Raw genomic sequence first — 12620 nt, 5'->3', positions numbered from 1 at the left:
GTGGAGTTACAGATAGTTCTGAGCCCCCATGTTGAGTGCTGGGCACACAACCCTTGTCCCTCTGCAAAAGCAGACATTGCCTTAATCTCTGAGACATTGCTCTAGCCCCCCTAATTTTATTCTTTTTGGCTGAATAAACTACACTGTGTATACATACCACATTTTTTCATTCATCTTGGCTGTTGTGCATAGTTGTAAACAGATGTGTAGATATCTGTGGCATGATTTTTGCCTCCTCTGGATACCAACATACTAGACCATACTGTGAGAGGCATATGATGGGCCCACCATAAATTCATACCCATTTCATAGTGTCCCATGCTACTGCAAAGTATTGTTGCTGTCATCTGGCCTCTGGGCCTATAGGCCACTGGCACTGAAGCAGGTTGCACAATGGAAAAGAAGAAAGGCCTGTTTGGCAGAAATGTTAAAAGTTTAAAACCAGGAATTCTTAGAAGTCTTTTACCAGTGTGCCATTTCATGAAGCTTGAGAATCAGTAGCTTTTATGTTACCTCTCTTCCTTATTTTGTTATTCATAAAGGTAGGCAAAAATTTCCCTCCATATGATTACTATCCATAGCTAAGTAGATAATAAAAAGAGCCTGTGAGGGCAGTTCCAGAGCTACTCATCTTGGGAGAACACTGGTTCAAGAATATGGATTTGTGATGAGAGAAGGCTGCAGCTGTTTGAGTTTATTTCTTGGTCCTCTGGTGTATTCTGTTGGTCTGTGTAATGTTCTGTGTCAGTTCCATGTTTTGCTACTGGCTCTTAAAATTGGGTGTCATGGTTCCTCTGCCATGTTCTTCCTGTGTAAAGTTGCTTAGGGTAGGTTTTTTTTTTTGTTTTTGTTTTTTTTTTTGTTTTGTTTTTTGTTTTTTGTTTTAATGCCTTTATGTGAATTTTGGTATTTTTTTCCTTGAGTTGTGTGAAGAATTGGAATTTTCATGAAGATTGCATTTAATATGGAGATCGCTGTAAGTAATACAGGTGTATTCACAGTATTCCATCCAGCCCATGAACCTGGGAAGTTATTTTTTAGTGCTGTATTGAACCAGTAATTCTTATGTTTTTGTTTTTGAGTAATGGTCTCTATAGATAACCTAGGCTGTCCTAAGATTTATAGTAATCTTCTTACCTTAATCTGCCAAGTGGTAGTGCCTTTACACACTGACTGGATGTATGTGTTTAATTTTAAAGATAGGGTCTCTTTGTGTAGCCCTGGTTGTCCTGGAACTATAGACCAGGCTGGTCTCAAACTTAGACATCATCTGCCTCTGCCTCCCGAGTGCTGGGATTGAGGGCATGTGCCACCATCTCCTGGCATGTATTTATTTTTTGAGATGGGTTATCTTATAGGCAGACTGGCTAAAGGTCCATATATAAAGCTGAGGATGACCTTGAATTTTGATCTTCCTTCCACTACTGAGGGTCACAGGTGTGTCCCACCATCCCAGTTTTATTTATGTAGTGCAGGTATCCAACTAGGACTATATGTATGTTAGGCAAATGCTCTGCTGCCTGAGCTTCATCCCTGTTGTTGCTGCTTTTCTAAAGAATAGCATAAATAACATTTTTATAATTCTAGGACTTTGAATTATCAAACAAAAAGCCAAAAAGGACAACCCCAAATTAACAACTAACAACTCAGAAATAAGTTATGTCATTTGAATTGGTTTCCTTGATGCTTTACTGATAGCCATTGTTTTTGTTCAACAGAATCTTCCACAATCTGTAATTGAAAATGTTGGAGGAAAAATTTTTACATTTGGATCTTACAGACTAGGAGTACATACGAAAGGTATGTAATATTTTGCTCATTTTTGAGCTAGCAGGACTCTTATGACAGTTTTTAATGAAAATTCACGAGCTTTGGTTAACATGGAGGTAAGAGAAATCTTCAAGGAGTTGTAAACTCTTTAGGATGATCAAATGGAGCCTTCTATACCTGATGTCTGTAAAGCAGTGCTGTAATAAGCTCAGTTTACCAATGGAGTAAGCCATGTTTTCTGTCTCAAATACCGCTTGGCTGACTGCTGCATTGCAAAGTGTAGGTGCAGAGCAGCTCCCATTATGGTTTTTGGACATTTCTCTATAGATTCCTTCTTTCTTTCTGAGTATCTCTGAGTTTGAGAAGAAAGTGTCAAGGTTCTAAGAAAGACTTGTCATTTTGTTGTCCTCATTTTTTTTTTTAAGGTGCTGATATTGATGCGTTGTGTGTTGCACCAAGACATGTTGATCGAAGTGACTTTTTCACCTCATTCTATGAGAAATTGAAGTTACAAGAAGAAGTAAAAGACTTAAGAGTATGTAAATATTGGGGCAAGAGAGGAAGAGTTGTTTTTTTTTTTTTTTTTTTTTTTTAAATACCATTTATTCTATTGAGAGAAATTTATGTTAAAGGAATCAGTTGAGCCATCCAATTTGCCTGGCCGTTTTAAATACTCAGTATGCATTTGCCTTTGTATTTTACAATAAAACTAAAATAATAAATCTAAATTCCTTAGAAATTAGGAAATAGAAGCAAACACAGTGAATAATCTGAACAGCTACATTACCATGATAGAAATGGAAGATTTTTGAACCCCATATAGTGTCACAGTTCAAAGCTAAGAAATTATTTTGTTGAGCATTATGTTAAACTACGTTGAAACTATCAAGTGTCATATTTAAAAAGAAGCAGTAGTAGCCACATGCCTGGCGTTTGGGCAGTAGAGGTAGGAGGATCAGGTTATCCTCAGCTGTGTGGCTGGTTTGAGACCAGCCTGTACTTAGTGATACCCTGCTCAGACAAACTAAGGAAAAAGGTAATAGGCATGTGTAGCATGGGCTTATGGTGATACTTTGGGAACTAAACTTGTTCATTTTTCTCACAGGCTGTTGAAGAGGCGTTTGTACCCGTTATCAAACTCTGTTTTGACGGAATAGAGGTAAGATTTAGTCCTACCAGCAATTTTTGGTATGGACTATTCTGGATTTTGGTAGTTTAGGTAAGCATTTGATTGCCAGTAAGAATTTGTGGGTTGGTTGATACTAAATTTTTTTTTTTTTTTTGGTCACAGAAACGGTGCCTGTTCTTTGTAGATTATGTGTTAGGTTCTTTTGTAACACCAAGTGGAAGTGCAAGATGAAGCAAAGGACTTAGGATGGGAAGCAGCTGCACAGCAGTTCTGTGGTAGCTCACGTGAACTCTGTGACCTTGTTCAGGCAATAGTATAGTCTATTTTTGCAAGTAGACTTTCTTTTTAGGTTTATTTGCATAACCACTTTTAAAAGATAGGGTTGTGTGAGCTGACAGTGCTGTGAGTACTTTGATAGGAGAGGTAGTACCCCACCCTGGTGTTGTGGAGCACAGAGAGCTGTTGCCGCAAAGCTGATGCCCTGATAATGTTGCTGATTATAAAACTTGAGATACTTGCAGAATAAAAACTTGCTGGGTTTTGTTTTTGTTTTTAATGTAGTTGCAGGGTTAGTTTTTAGAATTGCTATATGAAATACATAACTCCTTATGAAAGACTGAACTATTGGTTTTAATAAGTAGCCAAAAATGTTAAATATAAATATTATGTATACAGTGTTCTGCCTTCATGTATGCCTGCAGGCCAGAAGAGGGCACCGGATCTTATAGATGGTTGTGAGCCACCATGTGGTTGCTGGGGCTTGAACTCAGGACCTTTAGAAAAGCAGTCATTTCTCTTGAGCTCTGAGCCATCTCTCCAGCCCTGTTAGTAGACTTCTTAATGGCTAAAATGACATGTCATATTTGTTAGGTTCTGTTTCATATCACCATTCCCATGCTTTAGCTTCTGATTAATGTGCCCTTTTTTTTTTTTTGCAGTGTAGGCTCTTTTGTAGCCATTGAGAATTTTTTTTTTAAATAGACATGCCTAAGATTAGTTTGACAGATATGGAATGTTAGCTTTTATTTCTGTTATAGATTGATATTTTGTTTGCAAGATTAGCACTGCAGACAATTCCAGAAGATTTGGACCTACGAGATGACAGTCTCCTTAAAAACTTAGATATAAGATGCATAAGAAGCCTTAATGGTACGTATTAGCTTGCTTCCTCTTGTGGAGTTGGAGGGGTTTCTATCAAATAGTAAATAACAGCTTTTAAAACATATGCTTTGTAATGAAGGTTTTTGTAGCTAATGTAAATGCATAATGAATATAATAACATTTTTACCTGGTAGACTATAGAACGGTGTCTGCTAGTTTATTTGCTCACTGATAACTTATTGCACGTTTCCCTATTATTAATGGTGTATGAAATCCTTAAAGTGATTGACATAATGTTTTAGGTTTTACTCTGTAGCCTTCATTAATTTGCACTTGATAATTGCTTTATAATGTTATCAGATAAGTGAAAAGGTTTTTTTTGTTGTTGTTTTGTTTTTTTCTTTTAAGAAGTGTTAGGATAACTTATTACCAGTGCTTTGTAACAGCTATTGGAAGCTTGGGTGGACTAACTCTTCAGGACATCTGGACAGGAAAAAGTTTCATTTATGAGTTGCAAGTTTGAGATGAGGCAAACTACCAGAGTGTTTTAGTTTTGGTTTAGGATGATGCTTGGGACAGGAAATAACCATTTGATTTCATGCCTTTTACCTTTAACTGATTCACATATTCATTCTGCCAAATAAGGTTTTAATTTGAGGCTAGTCTTAGAAATTGAGTGGCTCTATCATATAATAAATACCTTTGATGGCTTAATGTTCTGTTTCTTTCACTCCTGTTAATCAGGTTGCAGGGTAACCGATGAGATTTTACATCTAGTACCAAACATTGACAACTTCAGGTTAACTCTGAGAGCCATCAAACTGTGGGCCAAACGTGAGTTCAGAATTTGTTGGCTAGCTTATTAAAAACATTTAAGCTCTTCATCAACACTAACTTAATCTTTTTGCTTTTCCCTTATCAACAGGGCACAACATCTATTCCAATATATTAGGTTTCCTCGGTGGTGTTTCCTGGGCTATGCTAGTAGCAAGAACTTGCCAGCTTTATCCAAATGCAATAGCATCAACTCTTGTACATAAATTTTTCTTGGTATTTTCTAAATGGTATGTTTTTAGATTATATTACAATAAAATTGATTGTAGACACTGAAGTTTAGTCTTATTTCTATGACATTTCTACAGCTGGTTTCAGATTCCAATTTTAGTTTGTGGGCTGAGGGTATAGCTCAGTGGTAGAGTGCTTGCCTGCCATTTGCACAGGACTTGTGTTCAGTCACAAGTCCCACCAAAAACCCAACCAGTTTTAGTTCAAGATACAGTTACCATGTTGGGAAGAGACTTATATGAAAAGGCCAACCTTAACTTCGTTTCTTTTCCCTACTTCTGCCAGGTTCATGAGGCAGATAAAACCTGTGCTACTTGTGTGAGCCTACCCTCCAAATAAACGCTGAACTTTTAACTACTATATGCGTGCTGACATCTGATGTGTTAATAGGTTGGGTAGAACTTACACACACCACTGCTTTCGTTCTGAATGCTTCTAAATCCATAGGCTATGTTTTTGTGATTGTGTTTTTTTTTTTTTTTTTTTTTCATTTTTTTCTCATTTTTTAAATTACTGTTCATTATCTTGACAAAACCTTAAAGGTGTTTTAAAAAATTCGTTAACTGACTTAAAAATAAATGTAGTCACTGGATCCTTTGAGACTCTTTCTTAGCCCAGGAGAGATTCATTAAAGCTTCCTAATCAGGAAGTACATGTTGATAAATTTTGATTTAAGAAAAGTCTGAGACACTGCCAATTTGTGGTGGTTACCTTGACTCCAAAAGTTAGGGTTTTAATCAAATTATCTTTCCTATTGCCAACTCTTTCCTTTCTTCAATGTGAAAAAGAATTGTTTCTTTGTAGTCATTTTGTAACAGACTCCGTGGATTGAATTTATAGCTGAGCATCTTTCCAGTACATTTGTACTGCTTTGCCTTTGTCATGTAGAGTGAGTGTGATAAGATTAGGCTTAGAATTTCTCTTAAGGCGGTACACAAACATCTGTAGTAGGCCAGCTTGATTTATATTATACAAACAAGCAAACATTTTCATCTTTGATCCCTGTAACTGACTGAAGTAGCATGAATATATCTATATTACTGTACTATATACAGTATAGGGAAGCGTTGTCCTTGTTGACAGTTATTCCTAGCACTTTGGCAGAAGTAACTTCTCATATGCCTGTGGATGGAATTAGTGTGAAGACAGGATTTTATTTTCTTCTGAATGGGATTAACCTTGTTATAGTTGAGGTTAACACAGTGGATGTCTTGAGACGGCACTTCTTAATTTGAATAGTGCTTTATCAGTTCTTTGGCAGAGCAGATATTTGACGTGTGTTTGAGAAAGCTAACAAATGGTTTAATTTCATAGAGGAATATTACGTCAACAGAAAGGAATGAGAGGCTGTGGTGTGTATGACAGGCGAATGAAGTAGGGTCACATTCACAAATGCTGTATGTTTAACAGAATACGTTTAGATGCTAATGTCCAGTAGTCTTATCAAGTGCTACAATCTTTTTGAACAGGGAATGGCCAAATCCAGTGCTATTGAAACAGCCTGAAGAATGCAATCTTAATTTGCCTGTGTGGGACCCAAGGGTTAGTGTATTATTTTTTCCCCTACAAATTCACACTGTTCAATAACAAAAGTCACCTGCGTAAACTTCAAGGAGGCCGCCCAGTCCTTAGAAATGAGTGGACACACCCATATGCACTCATTATAGTTGACCTGCTCTCTAATTGTCCTGGTGTGAGAAGTGTAATGATGTACCTGTAAACTACATTTAATTGTACATAGTTGATACAGATTTCACTAACAACTTGATCCATATAGAACTATCTTGTAAGTCAAAGTTGTGTGGGAGTTTGTGCTTAAAGAAAAAAAATAAAAGGATACTAAAAATCCCTGTATTTTTTTTATTTGATCTAAGTATTTTGTTAAAATTGGCTTGTTGTAGAAAGCTCTTGCATAATGTTTCTATATCGATATGGCTCCTAAGCAGTGTTACAGAGACCTTGCTGTAATTATAACAATTGGTTTAGGTGTTTCAGAGATGCAGGAATTGGTTGGGTGAAGGAAGACATCCATTTTATTGAGAAGTTAGAACATTTACTGCTTATACCTTTCAGGGTTAGTAACATGAGCTTTACAGATTGGTAAAAGGAATTAACTTGAATACAAACTTTACAGTTTTTTTAGATTATAAATTCTAAAAATGTGTTATTTATTACAATATCAAAGTCTTTTAAGTTCTGTTGGGCTTTGCCCTAAACTGTGTGCTTTCAAGTTGCCTAAGCTTCAAGGCATTTAAGGGAGAGTGTGAGTGTTAGTTGCTTCTATGGGGAAGAACCACTTAGTGTATGGATAAGCAGTCATTAAATGATCGTCTCACTGGCTCAGAGCTGTTCTACCCTTGGGTAATAAGCTTAAGCTGATGGCTGAAAGGTTGGAAGGTCAGTCCCATCTTGTTTCATTTGAGTTCTGTAAGGACACTTTAAAGTGTGACTCTACAGGCACTCTCATTTATGCTGCTGAATACAGAAAAGCAGTAGATTTGAGACTACATCTGTTCTGCTTTGTTTTTGCCCAGCAGGTGCACACAGTCAGGTTGCAAGGTAGTCATGTCTCCACCATGGAAACAGACTGTTGACTAGATCTTTCATTCAGTAAAAAGTTTCTATGAAAGTCTCCTGACCTGGTTTTTATTTCTCAACTGCAGCTATGAATGAAGTAAAATGTAATCATTGGTTCAGTTTAACAAGGGGTAAAAGTCCAAGTATCTGTTGTATATGTACTTGAAGAAACTGATTGGCTGTTGTTGTATGTAGGTAAACCCCAGTGATAGGTACCATCTTATGCCTATAATTACACCAGCATACCCACAACAGAACTCCACGTACAATGTGTCCGTTTCAACACGGATGGTCATGGTTGAGGAGTTTAAACAAGGTAAGTGTTTCTGCTTCTGCTCTACTTTATACATGAAGGGTATGTCTACTGTTGCAGACCCATCAGTTATCAAGTTGTGCAGTTAAATTGAATTTGCCAGGCTGGATTTATGCATTTATTTTTGATTACTTGTTAGAGAGTAACTCAACAGTGTTTTAAGCAGTTTACTAGGACAGTATGTTGGAAAGTGAAGAAACACTTAAACCTTGGACATTATGGTTTGGTTTAGGGCTCTATCTTATATCATCAGAGCTGATGCCATTTAATCTTCGTGGGTGACTGAAGGCATGTATGGGCTTTTTACACTCCTGGGAAAGAACCTGAAGTGTGATTGGGGCCCAGTGTATTATAAATTTAAAAATGTTGCTAATTGCTATCTTAATTCCTCAAAGATCAAGATGGCTGAAGGCATCAGGTAGAAAAGTCTGTATCATTTTTCATCTGTAAGTTGACTGTTCTTGACTTCCATATAAGGAAGCTTTTAAACGGGAGAGACTTTTTGGCCCTTTAGAGATAGCAGTAAGTTGTTTTAAAAAGGCAGAAACATGGGGGACTTTTCCTCAGGCAACTACTGTTCTTCAGTTTGAACCTTCCTGTGAGCGTGACATTTTATTAATAATGGCGCTTTATCAGGAATGTGCTTCTCAGAAAATTCTCTAGTACTTTTAAGTATGTATAAGAATGTGCTAAGGTCATGAAGGAAACCTTCCATTTGCTACTGTTTAGGATTATAATGAATGCATGTGGTATGCTTAAAATTATTTTAAAATTCTAGATTGCTAGGTTGAAACATACAAATATTCTAATATGTTTTTAATTTAGGTCTTGCTATCACAGATGAAATTTTGCTGAGTAAGGCAGAGTGGTCCAAACTTTTTGAAGCTCCAAACTTCTTTCAAAAGTACAAGTATGTATTTTAAGGCATGTCAGCCATGTTGCTCTTAAGTAGTGGTTTAACAGTGGCATATGTGGTATCTCCTCTTGCCAGATGAGTGAACAAGTCTCTTTCCAATGTCTGTAGAATTTTCCTTACTGTCACAAAGGACTTTTTTTCCCCTTTATCAGTACAGTGTGTCAGCCTTTCAGTTTTGTTGCTTGATTGACCTAGCATTTCTGCTGTGTGTCACCAACCTCAGTTCTTCTAGGTCTGTCATTTTTAACCAGGACAGTGCATCTTAGCAAGTAGGTGAACACTTAACAATCTAGTTACGGTTCTCTCTCAAGAAACTTGTTATGTTTAATTCTGAAAACTTACCAGGATACTTTAGAACATGCACAGACCTAATGGAATGTCAGTGTTCAGCTGATTACATGTTTTCAATAATTAGTAGTACATCCCCCTTTCAAAAATATGTGTGCAAATAGTTTTCTAACAATTTAAGTGGGTATAAATTTTATTAATGTTTTTAATATAATGCTCTAACACCTTAGAGGTTTAAAAAGCTTCCTGAATTGTGTTGTGTTGAAAAAATGTAAGTTAAAATAAATCTTAAAGAAAGAACAAAACTGAATGTGGACTCGAGCTTTATTTGCCCTGGGCTGTAAAGTTAGCAAAGTCCCACTTAAATTTTGCTTTAATGCTTGAGACTTTTCCTGACCATTTGATTTGTGTTGGATTGTGTTTTGTTACAATAATTTAAGCAAAATTATTTTATACTTTGCCCAAATTAAAAGTAAGAATGATGACCTTCATGATGTCTCTGTGTTTTGTTTCTGTATTTTGCATGAATAAGCAATGATGGAGCCAGTTTAATTGTTGTGTTTGGGGGCACTATCTTGTCAAAGTAGTGTAGTATTGGAGTGCTTGTGTTTCATCGCTCACTCTATAGATTTTTCTTTCCATTGGCTGACAATTCTGTTTTTCTAATGGTGACGAAATAACCGATGAACATTTAACAGTCATGTATGCCAACACTTGAAAACTATCATACTTGAGACATGGTTAACATCGAAAAGAATATGGCCTCAAAGACAGATAGCAGCATTTGTCAGTTGCCAAGTCTCAAACATGAACATTTCTTTTTCCTGTTTCATATTCATAATTATAAGAGCTGGAGAAAGATGGAAATTTCTATGTTGTTAGCTTCTTGTGCTTTAGAAAAGATGAATGCTAGCATGAAACATACCATCATTCAGTTTTTATGCTTGGCCAGGACTGTGAAAGGTGTGCTGGTGTTTCTTCACCACACCCGAGTCTTTGCTGTAGCACCTGGCTATTAATATGTTTTCAGACACCTGAGACAGTCAGACTTTTATTTGACAGGACTAAAAATTGGAGGAAGTAACAGCAAGTTTATATAAAATTTTAAACATGAGTGTCCTGGAGAATATCAGACCTAACTGCTGTGCATGAATGCCCTTCAAAACACATAAGGACTGTCTTGGGCTCACAGAGTTCATAGACTCGAGTAGTTTAAAAGTGTGCCCATGTGAAACACCAGTTAAGCTGTAGCCTGAATTGGGATTCTTAGTTTGCTGTAACTAAAGTTGGTTGGGTTTGTGTGAAGCACGCCCTGGAAAGTGCTACCTTTCTTTACTTAGGATTTTAAATGGTGTGAAATATCCCTGCTATTCTTGGAAGGGAGGGGACGGTAGGAGAGATTTCATCCACTTTAAATGTAAACTCATCCACTTTCAAAAAGGGGGTGGGACTTTGCCTGAAGAAAGGTGTGGCCTTGTTCTATAAATTTTTAAAGTTTTAAGAAATACTTTTTTCTATTTTAAGTTTACCATGTTGAGTAATAACAAATGGACATTAGGAAATGTGAATAATCATTTTAGGCATGTTTCACTAGGAACAGGGAGAAATATTCTAGGGAAATAAGTGTAATGATCTATGTATAAAAATTGAGCCTTATGATCTAGGTTTGGTAGGGCACACGTGTAATCTTACCATTTGGAAGGTGAAGGCAGGAGGACCAAGATTCAATCCATCATGAGTTAATTAGCAAGTTCAAAATCAGCTTGGGATGCATGAGCAACCCACAACTCCACTCCCCCAAAAGAAAACCATGAAAGCCAGCAGCACACGTTTAAATAGTGAACTGTAATTCTTGGTTATGGATTTAAAGAGATTATAAAGATTTTGACTAAGAGATAGGTTTTTCTTTCAGTGCTTGATATCTGAGCTGTCATCCACCCAGGTAAAGTATTGAGATGAAATGGCTAAGAAACCTACTTACAGAATGCTTTTTTGGTAAATAACTTTATAACAACTAAAGTATTCTTAGAACTTTTTATGTAAGAAAACACTTCCACTGAGATCTGTTCTTAGCCCCATATCATTTTTACATAAATTTTAATTTATTTAGGAATGAATTAATTGAGGAACCTAAAATCTTAGGGAAAAGTTAATGATAGTTGTGTTAACTTTAGATTTTCTTTGGAGACATTTGAGCTAGCTGATGCCTGGCAGACATGAAGAATATCATCACACATTTTGGGGGACAACAAAATAGTCTAGAAATTGAATATCAGCTCTGGTTTTTTGAAATGCAGAGTTTGGGACTAGAAGGCTACTCAGCAGTTAGGACCACTGGTGCTCTTCCAGAAGACACAGGGCCTACTCTCAACCATCTGTAACTCCTGTTCCAGGACCCAACACCCTCTTCTGGCCTTCATGGACACTGCATGCATGTGGTGCACAGACACATGCAGGAAAAAAACAAAACCATACACATAAAAAATAAAAGTAAAATAAAAATGCAGATTTTTAGAAAACTATTTGGAAAGTTTTGGTTTCTTGGAGAAGTCATTGCTTTTCTAGTGAGTTTTGAAAAATATTTGCAGCTTATTTCTTTTAAACTAATTATTGATCTTATATCAATAATTGGTTTAAATGTAGCTGCATATAAATTTATTCCGTAAATCTTGTTATGAGATACTTATAACTATGTATGCATGTCTAAATACACAGAAAAGAAACTTTAAACCCCCAATCCATTGGATTTTCTGAATAGTCAAATTGAGCTATAAGCTTCAAAGAAATGGCAACAAAATTATGTTCAAATGGATTGTATATTTTGCATTTGCAAATAGAAAGTATTGTGCTGCATCATTTAATCTTTGTTGAAGATCTAGATGATTAGTAAGAATATTAGTTTTTCAGGGGAGTTGGGGAGGAAACTACTTAATTGTTGCTGGGTATGGTGCTGCTGGCCTGTAATTCCAGCACTTGGGAGGTGGAGGCAAGAGGATCAAGTACCTGTCTAGCCTTGGTAATAAGTCCAGTTTAACTGTACTGAGATTAATTTAGAAAAGCTGTGCAATGTTAGACTTACACAGCTTGATGCTTGGCAGGGTTTATGTGCGTGCCTGGTTTTATACTTGGTTGTCTGCTGTGACAGCTGCCACACCTTGAGAGCGCTTGCATCTTTTCTTTTTCTATAATGAGGTCTCTCCCTTTAATTACTCAGTAACCCAGAAATGTGATTAAGCATGTCAGGATTTTGTTTGATTTGTATGATTCCTAGTTCAAGTTTCTCTGTACACAAAATGCATGAACTTTTAGTGATTTTTATGTGAATCTTTACTATTTGCATTTGGCTTGGTTTGAACTAATACTGACCAGTTGGGAAAGGAAGTACTCATTTCTGTGGATGTGAACTACATGACTCCATAGCCGTGTATATTTCATGTGTATTTCATATATTGTATTGACAC

At 36.5% G+C, this 12620-nt stretch overlaps 1 protein-coding gene across 4 annotated transcripts in view; it reads left to right on the top strand.

The window, feature by feature from the left end:
- The window catches only part of Papola (poly(A) polymerase alpha), a 55487-nt gene that overhangs the window by 19413 nt on the left and 23454 nt on the right, over positions 1–12620 (top strand). For all 4 annotated transcript variants that reach the window (XM_055592957.1, XM_055592955.1, XM_055592956.1 and 1 more), the window contains exons 4-12: positions 1719–1800; positions 2196–2305; positions 2876–2929; positions 3937–4048; positions 4745–4834; positions 4926–5064; positions 6535–6607; positions 7838–7958; positions 8781–8865. In XM_055592957.1, the coding sequence (XP_055448932.1) occupies positions 1719–1800; positions 2196–2305; positions 2876–2929; positions 3937–4048; positions 4745–4834; positions 4926–5064; positions 6535–6607; positions 7838–7958; positions 8781–8865 (866 nt within the window). The remainder of the gene's footprint in view (positions 1–1718; positions 1801–2195; positions 2306–2875; positions 2930–3936; positions 4049–4744; positions 4835–4925; positions 5065–6534; positions 6608–7837; positions 7959–8780; positions 8866–12620) is intronic.

Source organism: Psammomys obesus, unplaced genomic scaffold, assembly GCF_907164565.1.
Source record: "Psammomys obesus unplaced genomic scaffold, mPsaObe1.curated_primary_1811, whole genome shotgun sequence".
NCBI lineage: Eukaryota > Metazoa > Chordata > Mammalia > Rodentia > Muridae > Psammomys > Psammomys obesus.
Note: the sequence above shows the minus strand (reverse complement) of the source record. Positions and strands in the feature narration are given on the sequence as shown.